Source organism: Bemisia tabaci, chromosome 10 (assembly GCF_918797505.1).
Source record: "Bemisia tabaci chromosome 10, PGI_BMITA_v3".
Classification (NCBI taxonomy): domain Eukaryota; kingdom Metazoa; phylum Arthropoda; class Insecta; order Hemiptera; family Aleyrodidae; genus Bemisia; species Bemisia tabaci.
In genome coordinates this window covers 32,327,526-32,349,022 of record NC_092802.1, presented here as the reverse complement: position 1 = coordinate 32,349,022, position 21,497 = coordinate 32,327,526, and the positions used below count along the sequence as shown (strand labels likewise).

General features: G+C 39.2%; 1 protein-coding gene across 3 annotated transcripts; it reads left to right on the top strand.

The window, feature by feature from the left end:
• Positions 1 to 405: 405 nt before the first annotated feature.
• Positions 406 to 19,757, top strand: LOC109038386 (phosphoserine phosphatase). 3 transcript variants are annotated; one of them, XM_072304983.1, is made up of 7 exons: positions 407 to 769; positions 2,493 to 2,681; positions 8,305 to 8,461; positions 9,799 to 9,933; positions 10,939 to 11,084; positions 12,218 to 12,379; positions 18,955 to 19,757. In XM_072304983.1, exons 3-7 carry the CDS (start codon positions 8,325 to 8,327, stop codon positions 19,044 to 19,046), a joined length of 672 nt encoding a protein of 223 aa, XP_072161084.1. In that variant the 5' UTR covers positions 407 to 769; positions 2,493 to 2,681; positions 8,305 to 8,324; the 3' UTR covers positions 19,047 to 19,757. The 3 variants fall into 3 exon arrangements, with proteins under 3 accessions (XP_072161086.1, XP_072161084.1, XP_072161085.1); XM_072304985.1 differs by lacking the exon at positions 2,493 to 2,681 and having other exon boundaries at positions 406 to 769; XM_072304984.1 differs by lacking the exon at positions 407 to 769 and having other exon boundaries at positions 2,484 to 2,681.
• The last annotated feature ends 1,740 nt before the right edge of the window (positions 19,758 to 21,497 follow it).

Genomic DNA, 21,497 nt, shown 5'->3' with positions numbered 1-21,497 from the left:
TGTTGCCAAATTTCCTCCGATAAAATTTTAATTTTTGAAAAGAAGTATTCTTTTTTTCCTTGAAATTTCTTGGATCTTTGGGTGGTTTTGCGAAAAAAATTTACAATAAAATTGGAATAAGAATATTCATAAACTTATCAAGAAATCCGTACTTTATGAAGGGAATTTTGGCAACGCCTGAAAGCTCATACGGTGTTTTTCCTTTGAATGACAGACTTAATGATAGCAGAAACACTGAACCCTTGAAAAGCCACTCGATTCATGCTCGATCTCGTACAGCGAGCTTTGCTAGAAAAATTTGTTTCTTCTTTCCCAAAGGCAGCTCGAAGCTGTAAAGCGTAATTAAACCTTTCTATTGGCTCCAAGCACTGATATCATTTGCTTGCGTACTTGGATACAGAGTCAACAAACAGTATGGCCGCCATTCTAACTGTGTCTGTGTCCCCTCGTGTACCCCGTGACATCATTTGACTTGTAATTGTGTTCTGCTTTTAGGATTTTCATTATAAGAAAGCGTAGTGTCGTTACCTAGTGGTTTGAGAATATTAATTTTTGTTTCGGTTTGAAGTAAAAGAATTCGTGTCGGTAATACGCATTTTAACCTCGACGCAAACTTTTGAGACATAACCTCAAATTGGGACGCAGCAGTTACGCAACGCTGGTGGTTAAAGATAGGGGCGGTTCCAAGGTTGCGTCACGAGATCTGTGGTCACAGGCTCGCTCCATCCAACAGGATTGGGATTTTCAAGACTTAAAAGCATTTTTCTAGGTAATATGCACTGAAAAAAAAATCTCGGTGTATTTACTAAGAAAAGGGTAAAATTACCAAGAATTCAGGGTTCTATTTAATCCCAGTATTTTCTTGGTAAAATTACCATTTATGGAATTGGTAATTTTACCGAGAAAGCTGGGTAAAATTATTGAACTTTCTCGGCAATTTTACTGGACCTTGGTAAAAACGCCAATATTTTTTATCGACTGTGGTAGAATTATCGAGATAAAATGGCGAAGTTACCGGGAATTGATTACCAATAAGAGTGGTATTGTTACCTGGAAAAAACGGTAAAAATACCGGTTTTTAGGTAAGCTTACTCGTCAGTCTTGGTAAAATTACCAATAATTGGTAAAAAAGTGAGATGGTAAAGGTACCAACGGACCTTGGTAAAAACGCCGAGAATTTTTTTTCAGTGTGGGACTCATATGGAATAAAGATAAATATTGAGTTCTTTATTAATTTTTTCATAGAGGATGATGAATGAGCCTCTCACCGGTGCAGCAATATCATTTTCAAAACTTCATAGATTATTTATAATTATACTTCGGAGAACAAAATATAAAATATTGCCCCGAACAATCAGCACAAACCTCAGAGGCAAAATCCCTACAAAACCGCCCATCAATTCTGCCGTGCTAAGGAAGAACGCCATATGAACCTTCAGGCGTTGTCAAATTTCCTTTGATAACACATGAATTTCCTAGTAAACTTATGAATATTTTTCGTCAAAATTTTCAGACAATTTTGTTCGCAATTTGATCTAAAATATCTGAAAATTTCAAAGAAAAATATGCATGACTTTCCTCAAAAATACGTGTTTTATCCGGGGAAATTTGGCAACTCTCGAATGTTCATACGGCGTTTTTCCTTAGCACGACAGAATTAGTCACTTGATTCATTTCTCGTCTTTGAGATCCGACCACGTGACGACATTTCGACGTTTCAAAACTTCTCCTCGCAAATTTTATCTTCACTCCGAAACCGTTGGACATTCCTGAAAGAAGTTTTTACTACCTTTTACTCTCATCACACTCTAAAAGTGAATATTTTCCTTTTGTCGGCAGAGTCATACTGTTCCACAGCTCCACTCCTCAAATGGATTGCATTTTGCAAAAAGGAACCTAGAGCGTTCCAATGTTGCCAAGATTGTGCAGCTTACATTCTTTGCAAATAATTACCGAAGCCATGCAAAAAATGAAACTTACAAAGGTAATTTTCGTCTTGAATCCATAGTTTATCGGGAGTAAAGATCAAACTTGTTTAGATGATCAGTTAATATTTGCAAGGTGAAAAAAGTTGCACAATCTCAGCGACATTGGAATTCTCTTGGTTCTTTTTGCAAAACGCAAGCCAAATTATGTTATCAATTTAAATTACCGTCTGATCGTTAGTGCCCATTTCACGATGCAATATACTGTCGTGCTAAGGAAAAACGCCGTATGAACATTCGAGAGTTGCCAAATTTCCCCGGATAAAACAGTATTTTTGAGGAAAGTCATGCATATTTTTCTTTGAAATTTTCAGATATTTTAGATCAAATTGCGAACAAAATTGTCCGACAATTTCGGAGAATAATATTCACAATTTTTCTAGTAAATTCGGTTTTAATCGGAGGAAACGTGGCAACGTCTCAATGTTCATACGGCGTACTTCCTTAGCACGGCAGTATTGGACAGTGCGATTGAAGAGTCGCGCATTGATACTGAAGTGGTCGTAGTTCGAGTTAAACTGTAGCCAAGTTCCCCGAGACAACGCGGTCGAAATCTGTTATCTGGCGCTTGGTGATAAGGACCGAGATTAGAGGCAACGTTGACGATAAACGGTTTATCAGTCGAGGAAAACACCCGTCGATTCGGAACACCGGTTATCAACGTGTCCTCACCGAAGCTCCGCAAAGGCTCCAACGGTGAGTCTCCTTTCGATCATTTGCTCCCGTTTCAAAATTCCAGGTCCACGCGAGCCGAAAAATGCGGCTCCTCAAAAGGTCAGTGGCGTGGCGTGAATGGACTAATAGACAAGGCGCGAATTTCAGCATTTTGATACACGTTTCATAACCAAAATTTCATTTAGAATACGATGCGCACAACGAAAATTACCGAAATCAACTCCTTACGAAGATATTTAATGATTCTTGATGCGTAAATTCAAACCACCCGCTCATGAAAACTCAATGCTCTACGTGACTCACATCGCGCGCTAAACGTTATCATGACAGTCTCTACGATATAAAAATCTGGCAACCTCAATCTTGACGCTTTGGCTCAGCTGTAGCAAATTGCTTATAGTTTGAGCAACACGTGGTGGGAAATGAATATTACTCGATTGAGAAGCTTGTTGAAACCATTGTAGTGCGCGATTTGACTCACGTAGAGCTTTGAGTTTCTTGTCAGCGGGCAGTTCAAATTCCTCGTAACAAATGTGTAATAAAAACGTTAATATCTTATTTAAAAGTTGGTTTCAGTAATTTTCGCTGTAAGAATCGTGTTTTACGTAAAATTCTGGTTAAGAAACATGTATCAGAATGCTTAAATTCGTACCTTGTCTAGTGGTCCATTGTGATATATCGATTGTTATGCCATTTAAACCTATGGTAAAGAATCGATTATTGAAGTGTTCGCTGCGAACACCCTGTTCATCGGTACTTTTCCATAGGTTTAAATGTCATAAAAATCGATTTATCGCAATTCACGCCACGCCACTGCAAAAGGTGCACCGCTGAATTCTACCGTGCTACACTGGAAAAAAAACACATTGGATCTAGAGTCCAGACTGTTAAAAACATCGACAAGAAAAAGCACTCTTGAATCAATCAGAATCTAGCTTGAATCAAGGACCAAGCCTCTTAATTTAAGCGGATTTCGTTTTGATTCAAGCAAAAATCCGATTGAATCAAGGGTATTTTTTCTTGTCAATGTTTTCAAGAGTCTGGACTCTAGATCCAATGTGTTTTTTTCCGTGCTAAGGAAAAACGCTGATGAACATTCGAGAGTTGCCATCTTTCCTTCGATAAAATGTTTATTTTTGAGGAAAGCAGTGCGTATTTTAACTTGAATTTTTAGAAAATTTATGTGAATTGCGAAAAAAATTACATGAAAAATTCGAAGAAAAATAATTGCAAATTTTACCGAGAATTCGTAATTTACCGTAGGAAATTTGGCAACGCCTAAGGGTTCATACGGCGATCTTCCTCAGCATGGCAGAATAGTAGCAAAGTCAATCGCGTTAGGAAATTTCCTAGGGTAAATTACGAATTCTCGGGAAAATTTGCAAATATTTTTCTTCGAATTTTTCATGTAATTTTACGTTTCATTAACGTTAAAACGGAAAATAAACGACGGAAATAAGTTACTAAAATCAGCGCGTTTTTCCTTTGCCCTCTTTTTCTCCAAACGAAATAATATGATTAATAAAAGATATTTTCTCACGAGGTGACGGATTTCCTCAAGTCACGTGCTAATCGGGGCTAACACGCGCGAACGTACTCTGCACCATTGGCGGGTCCAGCAAATTGGCAACATTGCCTTCTCTCCATTTAAACCTATGGAAATGTATCGACTCTCGGAGGGGCCAGTTGCGTCGACAATAATCGATAATTTAACATAGGTTTAAATGGAGGAACTCCAGCGTTGCCAAATTGCTGGATCCACATATGCTCTACACCGTCTGCACCCCTAAAAACATATTTAATTTTACGATTTATAATACACAACGCTCATGTTCATCCCACCCCATTCTTTTTAATTAAACTGGATCATAACGTATCATCGGCAATAATACAAACGGACCGCGATAAACAGAAAGGAACCGCAAGCCACATCCGCTATTACCAGGTTTAATTGGGCAATTTAATTCTTCACATGAAACGGTTGTGCAGATTTTCGTGCAAATTTCAGTGAATTGTCTACATAGTACGAAGCAAATTTCTTAAAATTTTCAAAGGAATCCGCACAAAAGTTTTCTCCTAGAAAATTAAATTGCTCGGTTAAATTTGGCAGTAGCTGATGCGGCTTGGTTCCTCTCTGTTACATGCGGTCCATATATTCTAAATTATCACGGAAGTAGCTGTTCGAAATTAAAAGGTAAATCCAGGGCCGGATTAAGGGGGTGGCCACATGGGCCACGGCCCATGGCGGCAAATTTAGAGGGTGGCCAATTTTTTTTTACATGTAGGTATAAAAAAATCGGATTTAGAAATAAAAATTACAAACGAGAAAAGGCGACAAAATCTCTCATTTCCCGAGAGTAATGTAATTTCTAATTTTGTCGTCTTTCAGTGATACAAAAGACAGCACCTATAATCAGTCGAGTTAAGAGAGAAACCAAAGACGCAATTTGGCCTAGAACTAAGAGAGAAATGATGACTAGGACTTGCGATGAAAATGAGAGGCCCTCGGCGCGGCGGTCGGCATGTAACACATATTAGCGCCTACAAGCCTATGGGAATACTTCACGCATTGCGCCAAAACGGTGCGGTCCGCGCGGCGGCGGAAGTTGAAACATTGATCCACATTTATGATTGTTCTTTCATAGTTTTTTCATTCATTTCTTATGAATGGAAGGCCTTGTCCACTCAGAGATAGGTTTACGAAACTTAACTTTCTCGCCGAGTTCCGTGAACTTTTGCTAGTAGTGTTGACAGGGCTTTCCCAAAAAAGTGTCCAACACGAGTAAACGCGTCTTATGCACTCCTCCCCCACTGGCACGTTCATTTGATGTTTTTTATTGATGTTTCAAAACGAATGAGTAGGGGGCGGCGAAATATAGGCGGCCCATGGGCGGCAAGTAGGTAAATCCGGCCCTGGGTAATTCCGGCAAAAACACAATACATCGCCCAAGTAATTACGTGATATTCGTGTCGGGAAAAACAGGCCTGAAAATACAGAAAGAAGCAGTGGCGTGGCGTGCTTTGCGATATATCGATTGGTCGGTCATTTAAACCCATGGAAAAGTATCGTTAAACAGGGTGTTCGCAGCGAACACCTTAATAATCGATTATTTACCACAGCTTCAAATGGGAAAATATCGATAGATCGCAAAGTACGCCACGCCACTGAGAGGAAGCTAATCGTGAGTCATCGCGTCAGCCCCGTGGGAAGTTTTAAAATGTTGGGAATTTCTTAAATTCTCTCAAAAAGAAGTGCAGTTTTGCCGAGAAAAAGTACCTTAATTTTCCGCCCACTCAAAATAGTTTTTAGGGTTGTATTCAGCGTTGAGGCGTTAACTCTCACTATAAAAAGCAAAATAACATAAAAAAGAGACAATTGGACGTAGTTATGCCACAAGGAACTATATTTCACGCAAACCCTATGCACTTAGTTCCTTTTAGCATAAATACGTCCAATTTAGACAACCGAAATGATAAAGCTCGGACGCAACTATTCGTGTTCTTCAGTTGGCCATGTTGCATACACAAACATTTGAAGGCACTCTAATTTCTCTTGTCTTCTGGGCGATGCGATGCTGTGCAGCGCGACGGCGCACAGTGGATCGAGTCAATGGGAGAGATCGGACAAAATTTGGAAACTTTGAAAGCTTATATCTTCGTATATACAAAACAATAGAGTTTAAGAGCGATTTCATTGGTTTTTTCGTGAAATTCCCTTGTAAAATCACCCCTTGAAATTGAATTTGAGACGAGATAAACATGAAAATTTGAAATTTTAGCCAAAAATTTCGTGTCCGACTTCTTCTATTCGCATATTCGCTTTTCGCTTATAATTCGCCCTTCTAAATTTTCGCGTCATTCGCATTCGCGATATTATCGCTCTAATTCGGCCGCAAATTCCGGATTCTTTCGCCGCGCTTATTCCGCTCCATCTTCTAATTTCGTTCTACTTCTCTAATTCGCTTATTTTTCTATTTAATTCCTCTTCGTTCTATTCCCTATATTCGCTATTTCGCATTTCGCGTCATACTATTATTTTTTCTAATTCGCGCCTTCTCTATTCGCTCGATGTGTTCAAATTTCAGCAATTCTATTTTATCTTTTCGCATCGCTCACTTCTATTCTATATTCGGCCATACTATCGTCCGCAAATTTTCGTCGCTTCGCTTCGCGCTTCCATGTTTCTAAATTTAACTTCGAAATTTTATTTGGTTCTCCTAACATTCGCTGATTCGCCTATTCTTAATTTTATTCGCTCCTTTCGCTCGCTTCGCTCGCTCTATAATTCGCCCTGCCTAGTTTTCTATTTGCGCCTCGTTTCGTGCTACCTATTATTCGCTCGGACGCCCCCGTTTTTTACCCAATTCAATTCAATTTAATTGCGCTAATCTATTCGCTCGTGTATTTCATTCGCGCTATTCCATTTTTCGCTCATTCGCTTACAATTCGCAATTTTTCTATTAAATTTTTCCATTTCAATTATTTTCATTAACTTCTTCTAATCGCCGCTCGTTTTTCTATTAATATTCGCGCCACATGTCTATTTTTATTTAAATCGCCTTTCGGTCGCATTCAATTCCTAATTATTTCGCTTCTTTCATTCGGCTAGTGTTCGCTTTTTCATCGTTCCGCTCGTTTTTTTTATCGTCTGTTGTTCCGCATGCGTAGCCCTCGTTTATTTAATGTATTCATTTCCGCCGTATTTATTATTTTCGTTCTATTTCGCTCTTCGCTCCGTTTTTTTTTTTCTCGCTCTAAATCGCTATTATTCTCGCTGCCTTCTATACGCTCGTATCCAACCCACATTTCTTCCCACCACGGTGCGGCGGAGGCGAGGCTCGTCGTTTTTCTCGCCACGTAATTTTTTGCGGTGCAAAGCCCTTTTACTGGTCTAAAATCACTCCTGTTGCCGTGTTTATAAAACTATGGAGGGTCTGTTGAAAACGTTTGCTACTATCAAAGGCCGTATTAACTCTCATGTAAATTTGCACCAAATTAGATGTGAGCGGCATCAATCAAGATCATCCAAACTCCATACTGCCTAATTTCTTCCCATGTTTGATCGTTTCTCTAATCAAACACTGTGAATTATAACGCTTTTAAATTTTCTGTGAATGTACCTGAAATTCTGAAAAAAACATACTCGTGAAGTTTCAGTACAAAAGATTCCACGGTTTTTTTTTTAAAGAAAAAAAAAATAGAAATTGGTCATCATGTCATGAAGTTACGCAGATTCTGCTTGCAGCCGACTTTCTAGCACGCCGATAATGAATGTAGCCATAAATTTCAAAATAAATTTTCGAATGGAATCCGTTTCGCTGGAGAGTTAAATAGCATGGAAAGTGATGTTACAAGAGCTGTGTGTATAACCTGCAACAATTTGATGAGAATTCATGAAGAGGCCTCGAAATTTGACCAAAAAAGTTTCCAAAAAGTTCTTCAAAATTAAGATTTCACTGTCCGGGCGTTTCATGATATTCTGAGTCGACTGCCAAAGTTTTACAAATTTTCTTAACATTTTACAAAATTTCATGAAATTTTGCACCTCTGCATACAACCCTCTTTCTGACTCCGAAAACCTCGCCACTTCAGTGGCCTTCAGTCACCTCAATCATTTCCCTGAATTTTTCTGTGAACTTAACAGGGAGGATTTTTACTGCCAGGATGAGTGCAGAAAGTATTAAGTCACTTCTGAGGAGCGCAGACGCTGTTTGCTTCGATGTTGATTCAACTGTGATCCAAGAGGAAGCCATAGATGAATTGGCCAAACACTGCGGGAAGTTTGAAGAAGTGACCCAACTGTAAGTATTTCCATTTGCAATTTTATGAGCATTGTGGTCAAAGAGAGTAAATCTTTAGAACATGTTTTTGGTGAGTTACCTGCCCATTAATGTTCTCTCAGGGTTATTAATCTTTTGCAAATGTTAGCAATGTTTAGCAATGGTTATTAATCTTTAGCAAACGATGACTTATCATAAACTGATTAAGCTGCTTCATCATTAAACATGCCCTCCCATGAAAGAGTGGATCGGAATGATAACATAGCCTCTATCAATGCTAACAATGTAAAATAAACCGATACCTTTCGCACAACAAATTTGTCTTCGACGTCGCAGATGTAAAATAGTCTTGTAGGTTTCTTGCATTGAAAGAAAAACTTGTTGCGTCTAGGAAGCGAGTTATTACCGCGTTACATCAAGTAAAATATTAGTCGTGATAACATAAGCTTACTTGCAGTAAAGGATTTTATTTCTCTTCTAATAGAATCCTTTGATCACATCTTTTTACACCAAAATCGATACGATTTTCCCAGTAATTAACAGTCAATCCTGACTTCATTCTGGGTTCGGGTGTGGTCGAACTGGCGGTCGGCATGTAACACATATTAGCGCCTACAAGACTGCATGAATACTTCACGCATCGCGTCAAACACAGTGCGGTCAGGAGCGGTTGGCGTGAAACGCATAGCGCCTACAAGACTGCAGGAATACTTCTCGCATTGCGCCAAACACAGTGCGATCAGCGCAGCGCGGCGCAGTTAAGATTATTAAACCACATTTATGTTTGTTCTTTCATAATTTTTTGGTTCATTTCTTATAAATGGAGGACCTTGTCCACACAGAGATAGGTTTACGGAACTTAACTTTCACGTCAAGTTCCGTGAAATTTTGCAACTTTTGAAATGTATCCAACACGAGCAGGTAAACGCGTCTTATGCACCCTTCCTCCTCCGGCGCGTTCACTTGATGGTTTTTATTGATGTTTCAAAACAAATGAGAAGGGGGCGGCAAAATACAGGCGGCCCATGGGCGGCAAGTAGGTAAATCCGGCCCTGATATGAAATGCACTACGTGAGTATATACAGGCAATGAAGGACCAGAATTGGTTATAATAAATGATCGGATTGTATCGTTGGTATACTGTAAGAAAACAAATATATTTGCTTAAGGTTTTTTTTCATAATCAGATTTTAAAGATAGAGATAACGTTGGAGGTCCAACTGTATAGGCAAGTGTATTTGTTTCAATTTTTCTTCACAGTTTGAAATGTAAGACATCTCAATTTTGAAAAATCTCATTCTCGTCAAAAATTAATCCTCCGCGATATTTTTCTCTTTTTATTTGGGCGTAATTTTCAGAACCTCTCAGGCAATGGGTGGAGCTATGGACTTCCGGACTTCCTTGAGTAAAAGGCTGGGCATTATCAACCCAAGTTTTTCGACCATCCAAAACTTTTTAAGCAATCGTCCGCCAAAATATTCTCAGGGCATCAAGTGAGTAAAATCTGTATTGGATCAAACCTTGATCGAAAGTCAACAAAAAATAACTATTATTGTAAATCGATGTCAATAGGAGAAACTTATTTCACGTCAGGAAGTAAAATAGATTTAAAGTCACGATTTTTTTTTTTTTTTTTTTTTTTTTTTTTTTTTTTTTTTTTTAATGACACTGTTAAACGTAGACAAAACCAGAGTTCCCTTTTAGCCTACTAAATCGAGAACTTTGGTAGCGGCAAGAGTAGCAAGCTATAAAATAAATACTGCAGTGTAATGTACTTAAGTTATGCGCTCAAGATGTCATTATAAGAGGAATATTATATGATTAAGATGTATTTTAGTCACTTTTGGCACTTTTCTTTCCATTAATAGCCACGAATGAAGCCCAGGACCACCCTCCTTGCCTTCAACATTCATAGCACTATTCTGACTTAAAATTGGTCTGCATTTTGTAATAAAAAACTACGATTTCTGGCTCTAACGTAAAAATATCTATCTGCTTACGGAACTAATGGCACATGGGTTGTTTCTAAAACGAGCTAGAAATTGTAGCTCCTAATTTAAACAGGTAGTCCATTACTCGTATTAGTAAGTGCACGACACAAAGAAGGCCAAATCTTCTTAATTTATTGGCGTATGCAACACAGGCATCCGCAATGTACGAATAGTTGCATCCAGGCGCCGTGATCAGCGTCGCGCCCACTTCTTCGTTGGCGGAGATACGAGTATTAACGAGTCTATTTCCGAAATAAAACTGTTAAACTATGCTCAAGTTTTGTAAAAATTGCCGTTTTGTAATAATATACTAGCCGATAATGTAAACCAAAAGGTTGCCCTAAGGAAAATAGTTGTTTCAATAACGATTGTAAATGCATTCCTCAATCTGTTTCAGTCTGTCGTTCAAAAATAAGACGAAATAAGCTCATTCTTTCTCTCTTCGTGGTCTTTTCATTTCAAAGTTTCGAACTTTCATGAAATCTAGTGCATGTTTTTTTGTTGCAGAGATCTAGTTGAGCGATTGCATAAACAAGGGACTAGGGTTTATCTAGTCACTGGTGGCTTTAGAGTAATTGTGGAGCCTATAGCTAAAGGCCTCAACATACCCATCGAGAACATTTACGCGAATGAAATTCTCTTCGACGAAGAAGGTTGGTCATCGTGTGTTTCTTGGTACTTTAACCTTAGCATGTTGTTCTGTTGTTCTGGTTATTTTACCGACAGTTGATTACATCACACAAATTTTGGAAGGAGCAATAACGCTTTGTCCCCTTCTTCTCCTTTTGAGACTCGTTTTACATTTTGAGAAGACCATGTTCTTGTGTCAACCTGACGAAAATTTCGAAAGTTTTCTGACGAAGGAGAAGAAAAAGCATCTGTGCCTGCACAGAAGCATTAAGAGTAAACTTAGTTTTTAAAATGAGCTAGAAATTGAGGAGTTTGGTGCAAAAACGACCCGAGCGGAGTCGGCACGTTTTTGCGGAGAAAAACTTTTCGGATTATACATATTGTCATTATTAAGTAGAAAAATTGTCAATTTTTTTATACATTTTTTTTAAAAAAAATATTTGACTTTTTTTTTCAATTTTTCTTTGCTTTTCTTTAGAAACCCCTAACTGCATCCCACATAGGTTAAAAGTGATTCTATGCACAAAACGGCCCAAGTATCAGACATTTAAACAGCAAAAAACTTAGGTACTCCTAAAATCAGTCGCTCTATTCAAAAATGGTCCGATTACACCTATTTTATTTCTGTTATTTCACATTTCCAACAATATTTTTCTGTATTTTAATCATGCCAACTTAAACTTGAGGATATACCTAACTTTTTTGACCCCAGCTAACACCGGATAATGTATCAAACCGGTACCATAATGAAATATTCAATCGCTGATTTTTTAGATGCGCGATTTTGCTAACACAAAAAATAGATGGTGTTGACGACAGAACCTTCTGTTCACAGGGCTCCTGCAGTTTTTTTGTTAAACTTACAGAATTTTTCTGTTGTGAGAACATAACTTCGGTCGTGGGAACAGAGTACCTACTCTGTCCTCGTAACGGAAGCTTCTGTAACTTTACAAAAGAAGTGCAGGGGCCCTGTGAACAGAACTATTTTTTTCCGTGTACCTAGTCCGTTTTTTGTACATATCTCCTCAACTATAGTAGTTCCTTACGACAAAATTCAGACAAAACGATATGACTCAAATTTCCGACATCTAAAACTTCTCCGTCAGGCGAAAGCCAATTTTCCTTTTCCTTTCTAATGGGGAGTAGTGTGTTTCAGGTAACTACAAAGGATTCGATCACAACTGCCCGACGTCTAAAAACGGCGGCAAAGCGGAGGTCGTTGGTCTTTTGAAAAAACAACATAACTACAAGACGGTCATTATGATCGGAGACGGGAGCACAGACTTGGAGGCGGCGCCCCCTGCGGATGCTTTCATAGGTAAGGCAAGAAACATGAAGTAGCATTTCAATCATTAAAAATTCCCTCAAATCTGGAGGTTCTTTAAAAAAAATTAAAAAAAAAAAAAAAAAAAAAAATCCGGAGGATTGCAATCAATGTATGCAGCGAAATAGAGATTATTGCATCCTACAATGCTAAGGAAGAACGCTGTATGTGCCTTCAAACGTTGCCAAATTTCCTCTGATAAAAACCGAATTCACTGGAAAAATTGCGAAAATTATTTTCCAACGTCCGTTCCGTACAATTTTATGTATATTTATATGGGGATGTTTTGGGGGGCCCCTGAGCCACCCATCAGAATTTCTGGGGTGCTGAAGCATCCTAGCACTCCTGACAAGACTGCTCCTGAAGAATGATTCTCTGAAACATAATTATTCAATATTTTCTAAGAGTTATTGGAAAATACTTTTTACTAGTTGTCTTTACGGGAAAAACAACTTAGTGCAGAGTTCTAACTATTTAGATCAAATGAAGCCAGCTAATATTGCAGTGCACTGGAAAAAAAACACATTGGATCTAGAGTCCAGACTCTTGAAAACATTGGCAAGAAAAAGGACTCTTGATTCAATCGGATTTAAGCTCAAATTAAGAGGCTTGGTTCTTGATTCAAGCTTAAATCTGATTGAATCGAGAGTCCTTTTTCTTGTCGATGTTTTCAAGAGTCTGGACTCTAGATACAACGTGTTTTTTTTTCCAGTGTAGTGCTGAGACCTGCAGTCCATAGGGCTGAACCCTAAAGTTGTAGGGCTCAGCACTATACTGCCATAGTAGCTGGCTCCATTTCATCCAAACAGTTAAGGCTCAGCACTCACTTTTTTTCTGTATTTACTATGATTTTGAGCGTGTAAGCACACATTTGCTCATGTTTGCACCGATACAGGTGAAAAGCAACATTCTGATCGAAAAATTCCGAGTCTCGAGGCAGACATTCTTCTGCCAAAAAACGATTGAATATCATTAATCGGCCACCTCAGGCCCATAGCGACAGCCCTCATTCTTAATTTCCAGCACCGAGGGTAGGGTGCATCCGGATCTTGACGTCGGATGTAGTGAGCTCGACTTCGCCGGACGTCATCATTTTTTGCCAACCAGTAAAAATTAATCAAAACACGACACTGCGGCACGTGGAGGTGAGCCATTCGACTGGTCTGACAACACCGAGCTTGTTTGATCCGCTGTTGGAATCCTGCTCGATTCAGACAAGCTCAAAGTTGATGTCTCTGGACGAGAGAGCAAAGATGACATCTCCCCCTTCTCTCCCCCCTTGTCTTCCCCCTCCACCTGTTTTAATGACTTCTTTCGCAAAGGAATCGTCATTTGTTGCTCTCGCTCTAAAGTCGCCGGCATGACTCGGTCATCGATACACATGTGCAGGGTGTCTGACATACTTGACCATAAATGAATGCTGGGAACCTAAAATGGTTCGTCAGTGTTTTCCTTCTCGCAGTAGCTCCTATTTTCTTTCGGTTTTATTTTGGAATAGGGGACGTCTATCAGGATAGGGTGGAGATCTAGTCATGCAATCCTGCCCCAATAACAATGACCGTTAAAAAGGAGTTGTAGAAATTGTATAAAAACTCGTTAATATCAAAAAGACAGCTCCTATAAAACTTAATTTCTGTACGAATAAAACTTTTTCGACAACCGATTATAGTTGGATGACTGACTTTTTTACTATTCTTTACGCACAATGGCCATTTCGGCCAGGCCGCCCATCTTCAGGTGACTGAACTGGTATGGAAAAGTTAAAAATTCAGTGGTAAGATAGCCGCGCCGGCGCAGTTTTTATCACGACTCTCGTTCCCTCGATCAGCTAAAGTTGTCGAAAAGGTTGTCGAAAAGGTTGTCGAAAAAGTTTTAACTGTACAGAAATTAACTGTTCATAGTGCCGATAAAGTGTCAAAAATTGTGCAGTATACTACAACATAGTCCTAGGAAACTGTTGAAATTGGACGTACTTTTGCCAAGAGGAATTATGTAAAGATGAGTACAATACACTAAATATTTTCATTTTCTTTTTTTTTTATCCCTACATGGCTCCTTTCAGCATGTAAACGTGTCCAATTTTATGTTCCAGAAAACCCTCTTCAGTTTTTTTTTTTGTTGTTTCGTAAAACTTACGAGATACCGCTCGAGTGAACAAAAGGAAAAGCTTTAAATATTTGAAGAAATGTCAAAATTTTCCCGAAAGACTTTATACACACATTGCATCAGACGTAAATTTTATTTGAAAAGTCATCCAAAAGGGTCTCTTGAAACATGATTTCTCACAATTTTTTTATGGGTCTTTGAAACTTGCTTTTAAACCGTCGTCTTTATTAATGGGTACGGATTGAATTCAACAGAAACGGATGAAGTCACGTTTCCCAAAGAAATGAGTTGTGAGTAGTTTCAAACCGAAGCAGTTGCAGATTTTCTCCGATGAAACAGTAACCATTTTGAGTTTCTTATGAAACTGTGAGTACGAGATCACTCATCTGTTCCAGATTTCAAATTGTGTCTTCGCAGTAGAAATCTTTCATAGCAGGTAGCCCTAAAACACGAAAATTTAGTGATCCGATTGTGAGGTTGAAAGTGAATTTCATGGGTTTTTTTCTTCTCTATGGGTTCATTGTAATTTTAAAGTAATTTCCATAAAAAAAAGGCTCGTCTTGTCGCTCCTGCGGACTAATCATTGAAATTGTTAGACAAAGCGATGGACAAAGAAGACAAAGGGAAAATTATGCGATCCAATTAGTTATCCTATTTAGTCCGATTAGTTAAGGTCAGGGGTACCTTGGTGTGTGTACCTAGTTATACGGATGGGGAGTTCGCCTTCAATCCAGCGTGTATGCAACATAGCATCCGTAGAGTTCATGGTATTTTGGAACACAGATTCTACTACCAATTTTTACCAGGGATCCGTAGAGTTCGAATAGTAGTAAGAGTTTTGAGAAAATGATGTAAAAATATTGCAATTTCATGGTACAAAAATTGCAATTGTATTGCATTAGATCGCAATCTCATTTCAATATTTCCGCCGTGCTGTGCTACTTGTGTCCGAACGAACGAGACAAACGTCAAAGGCAACGTCGGAAGAGCGCTGGTTGCTGGTTCAGCGAGCGGTGTCACCGACTCACCACGGCCAACGGGAACCGGGTGTGGTTTGGTCAGCGCGTTTCATCTTTCATCTTCTGTCGCTCCTTTTCTGACATTCTGCCCAAGTCTCCGTCTTCCGTTTTCAGTTTTGCATTTCGACGGGGAAAACGGAATGTCGCAACGATTTATGACCTTACCCAGCACATCGCGGCTCCTTCCATGCAGTGACCTCTCCGCGATAACCGTTTGAAAATTCCACCAAATTTTTCGCCGGAACGAGAATGAGTGTAATGGAGCGTTTGGAGCGATCCTTAAACATGTTTTATGCATTTTCGATTGGAGTACCTATTTTGTGCTGGTTACACGCTCAAATTCCCATCAATTTCCGATCAAATGGTGACTGGTGCACACCATCTACCATCAAACTGCGGCCTGCAAAAATTTGATGGTAGATGATGGAACTGTGGGGCTCATCCTTCATCTGATTTCCACACAACCGTGCTAATTTCATGCTTATTTCAATTAACACGCTGTTTTAATTAATTTTACTCATCAAGCTAGATAACTCTCGACCGCCATCTTGGTCATCATTTTGATCGGAATTTGACGGAAATTTGAGCGTGTAACCAGGCCATTTGGGAAGAGCATGAACATGTCAAAATATGGGACAAAAAAGGCAGCCACCCTCCCACCCTTCGAACACGAAGAATACTAGAAGAGTGTTCAGAACTCTCGCATCATGGTCATGAGTGGGTCAGTTGCGCTGGTCACAAAATTGGGTTTTGATGACTTGACTCTTGTAGATCAGCGAAAAATACGAGGAGCTGTCCATCAATACTAACCAAGGGATCGCGCTTTGAAAAAGTCGGTTTATGACGTCACCCACCGCGGTAGGAATATACTCTTGGTTCCTTCCACCGTGCTTCCATCCAAGTTTCGCGTTGAGTAATCGGTGCAAATTAAATGCCGGAATCACATGCTGAATTTGGCAGCTGAATGTGGCGGTCAACAGTCAGCGCTCAACAGCTGAAATTTCACTATTTCAGTTATTTTCATCCAAATGTGTATCAAATCTATTCGAATAGTTCAGGCAAATCCGACATTATTCGATGGTCGCTGAAAATCGTTGCTGAATTTTGCGCGTCACGCGCAAAATTCAGGCATCGAGCCGATGACTTCCACATTCAAGCCACATGTAGCTTCCACATTCAGCGTGTGATTGCGGCATAAGTCTTTCTGACGAAAGAAACTAAGGTGGAAGAAATCAAGGGTGTCACTACCGCGGTGGATGACGTCCCAAGCCGAATTTTTCAAAGTGCGACATCTCGGTTAGTATTGAGTTTAGAGCGTTGCGATTTGGAAAAATCTTAGTTTTCTTAGCAAATCTACAAGAATCAAGCATCAAAACACGATTCTGCGACCAGTGCACCTGGCCCATTGTGGCTGGTACACGGAAAAAAACTCCGGCCGTGTAACCCGCACTACCTACTTACAGGCTATATAGACAACCCTTCCAGTTTCAGGGCTTAGAGGCTGAAAGTTCCGGGCGTACCACCCGGAGCAATCGAAGCTACGGCTTCAGCACCCGGAACTTTCGGCCTCTAAGCCCGGAAAGGACGGTATGTCCATATAGCCCATAACTTTTTTTTCAGTGTACTATTACGCGACTTTCAGTTTATGAATGTTGAACACGGAGAAAAAACCTCGTGCGTGGGACCCGAAGTTTAGGTCATATGGATCTCTGAAGTTTTCGGATTGAGCATCTGAACACTGCACTTTAGGTCTAGCTGTCGAGGCTGTCTGAAGCTGTCACTTCAGATGTGAGAACCGAAGTACTTCGGATGTGAGAACCGAAGTACTTCAGATGTGAGAACCGAAGTACTTCAGATGTAAGAACTGAAGTACTTCAGATGAAAGAACTGAAGTTTCAGATGTGCGATCCAAACCTCAGCAGCTGGACCTAAAGTGTTCAGATGCTCAATCCGAAAACTTCAGAGATCCATATGATCTATAAGCTTCGGGTCCCACGCACGAAGTTTTTTTCTCCGTGAATATACGAGGTTGGCAACGACGGTCTCATAATATGTGCGTACTCAAATCCGCACCTTCTCGCAAAGACGCAAAGACGCAAAAACTTCAGAGCACGGCGTAAGCCGCAATCGATTCAACAGCCTTACCTTTCAGGAATTTTCATCAGTGCGAAAGTTGATTTTGGACGAGGCTGTTGTTCCCATTCTCCTTCGCACAAAATTTCATCTCACATAGGTGTAGTTGGTTGAGCCACTGAGCCCCTTCTCTTCCGGGAATTCCATTATTTTACTTTTGATCGCACTCTAAGAAAACTTTGAGTGACTAATTTGAACACCCCATGCAGGCGCGGCCGGCGCGAACCGGCCCACTTACACATCTGCCGATGACATATCTGATCCCCTCGTCAACGCGCCTCGATCACGAACTAATTTGAAAATACTTTATATTTCTCCAAGTTCTCCTCTCAGCTCCTTTCATGCACCTATTTTCCTGTGCCGAGGAAAAACGCCGTACGAACATTCAAATGTTGCCAAATCTTCTACGATGAAATGCGGGTTCCCTGGAAAACTTGCGATTGTTTTTCCTCCTTTCTTTCAGAAAATTTTATCCGTAGTTAGATCTTAAATATCCGGAAATTCCGAAAGAAAACTCGCATTGCTTTCCTTCTAAGTGAACATTTGACCTGGGAAAATTTGGCAACAGTCGTGTGTTCTTACGGCGTCGTTGGTAAGGAGCTGGTTTTGCATGGGTGTTCCAATGGCGCGACGCGCAGGGCACGAAGTAAGCCTTCATTTTGAGCGCTATGCAATTTGAACTACTTGGACATTTTAATTATTGTAGCATGCATGTCGGTCTCTCATTGGAAACTTTAACGAAGCACGTGCGCAAGGGAAGATGAACAAGCTCCTACTCCGTGTTTTGAAGGAGAAAATATGGTGCGGTATTGGTTATGACACATGCAGCGCACCTTCCAGCTGATTTTCTTCGAAGACATTTTCTACAATTTCATAGAAATGGCTACTTTGTCTTCACTCTATTCCAAACGCATAAACGCTCGTCCCTTTTCGGTAAATTTACAGGGTGTCCTTGATTTAAACCACCAGACTGCCAGGTTTTGTTATATGGATCAAAATATGACTTTTTCCTTCTTTTTCAAAAGTGCCCTCAGTTGGAGCTACTGCCTTCATATTTGCTGCAAAAATCTTGCTTATCTCTATTTGTAACGACTAGTCGACCGAAATTCATCAAAAAATTGCTGCCCACCACAATTTTAAGCTCTGAATTCTTACATGACCGTAAAAAATCAAAGAGACCAACTCAATTCAAAAATTTTTCGAGAGGTCCGCGTATCTCATTCAATTTTTGAGCTTACGTTTGGTTTTCGTGTAACGAATGCGTCAAAATATGCTAAACTTTTTATCACACTAATTTCATTTTGATTTCAGGTTATGGTGGGGTTGCATTACGAGAGACTGTAAGGTCCAAAGCAAAATATTACGTCACAGATTTTCAAGACCTCATTAAACATTTGGACTAACACAGTAGTCCCAGCTGCAGGTAAAAGGGAGGCAAGAATTTCTCTGTGCCTAGTTTCAGCACTAAGAAGTGGATACAAAAACAAACTTGTACCCTTCAATAATGGAGTATAGTGATTTCAACCACTTCTTTAGAAAAAAAAAGATTCCTCGCCCCAGTTATATCTCAAACAAAATTTTTAGGGTTGATGGAATCCATAGTTCCCGATGAAGTAGCAAGTTACTACTTTATAAGAAATACGATTTATTCCTCCTAGTGAGACCTATTTAAAAATGTGTTTATGAAAGGAGGAGGATCTATTGGAATCATATTTTACATCATAAAATACCAGTGAAAACCCTGCGATACTATTTTTCGCAGACTTTAGATTTTTAATGCATAACCAAATTTTAAGTTTTGTAAAACGATGGAAACCGTCCCGGTTGTAACTTCAAAAACAAATCTTGTATCGAAGATCAAGATGATATTTTCTTTCTAAATTGAGTTCTTTCAGAGCTATCAAAATTGTATGGGCTGGAGAAAAGTATTTCGTGTAATTTTTCCTCTGTGTCAGGGATTAGGGGCCAAATTACAGCTGCAATTTCCGTGGTATATTTATATATCTTTCAAACCCATCAGCTTCATCATTGATTCAATTTCCACAACTTGTTTAATGAAAATTCCTATATTTAAAACACATTTGTTCTACAATAAAATCCATCGATTTTCCACATTTATTATTTATTCATTTATTCGCTTCTGTCACTAACATAGAATGTCTGTTCTTTGCCAAAATTATAGCTTGAAACTTTGATCCGATATTTTAGAGAGTATCAGAGAGTATATTTTGCACCAAAAAATTTAAATTAGTATTGTTGATCCCAAAATAATTTTCTCACTGGATAGACATCAACGAAAATTTGGGTTTCCAGCTGAAGGCACATTTTTTCTGGCTTCATCACAAAATCTGTTCATACTGCTGAGCAATGGACACCATTCATCCAAAGTGGATTCTTATAACCATTTTTCTCCATTCACTTTTGCCTACACCAGTGGCGAGGCTTGAATGATCGATTTTCGATATTTCCCCGTTTGAAACTGTGGCAAAGAATCGATTATTAGGGTGTTCGTTGCAAACATCTGTTTATCGATCCTTTTTCATAGGTTTGAATGTCAGATCAATCGATATATCGCAATATACGCCACGCTACTGGCCTACACTAGCAACTACTCTGGCGCACTAAGTAAGAGCCATCAGCCGTCAGAGGTTGCCATATTTCCCTCGACAAATCACGGAATTTCAAGAATATCTGTGAATATTTCTCCTCCGATTTTTCAGAGGATTACGCTAGTAATTCGATCTAAAAAGTCTGAAAATTTCAAGTGGAAATATTCACAACTTTCTTCAAAAATAACTATTTTCAAAGAAGAAATTTGGCAACATTCAAATGCTTATACGGCGTTTTTACTTATCACGGCAGTGCCGTTGAAAATTTTTTAAATAGCTCGTAAATTTTCAAGAAAAGGACTCGTGAAAAAACACTTGAAATTGATATTTCAGGAAACCCTGAAAATCTTCGGCATTTTTTTAAATTAAAAGGCAAGAAAGGTAAAATTTAGATGAGATAGAAGTGTTCAAAAAAACTCTTAAAAAATAGAGAATTTTTAATCAGCCTTTTTACGTTTCTTCTATTAGGTGTAAGTATTTGAAAATATCTATGAAAGGGTTACCTGAACATTAAATTCTAACAGTTTTTAAGAGTGTTTGAAAAAGCTTTTTAAAGTTTTACGGTACTAAGATTTCCAAGGAAATTAAGCGTACGCTATGCCAAATATGTTTTTCTGCGGGAATAATCGATGGGCTGGTTTTCCTTTTTTCACATCCATAGTGAGATAAATTAAAAAGAAATTGCAACCAAGCCAGTTGATTCAAATTCAAACTTCAGCTCTCACTGTTTAACTAAATCTTTGAATGAACTTTAATCCAACTTGCATCTGAATTCGGTCCTTTCGCTCCTGCTCTCTCCGTCCAGTGGCGAGGCGTGGATGGTCGAATATCGATATTTCCCCATTTGAAACTATGGTAAAGAATCGATTATTGAGGTGTTCGTTGCGAACGTTCTCGTTAATCGATCCTTCTCCATAGGTTTAAATGGCAGATAAAGCGATACATCGCAAATCAAGTCCACCTTTCTCAACTTTCATGACGTAATCCAGGCGAGAGCGCGCGCAGCACAAGCACAGTGCCGGATACGAGTTGCCAAATTTGGCACAGAAAACGAGAATTTCCGCCTTGAACTTATAATCTCTCTTCTCGTTTAGTAGATGCCATTATTTTTCTCTCCGAATGGAAAAGTATTTTAGTTCAAACTGGCAGAATGGATTTTTAATTTCGCCTAAAAGATTTGAAAAATTTGTCATTTACAAACAAAAGAAAAAAAAATAGCAGGCCAAATCTGGAGAACAGCGAAAA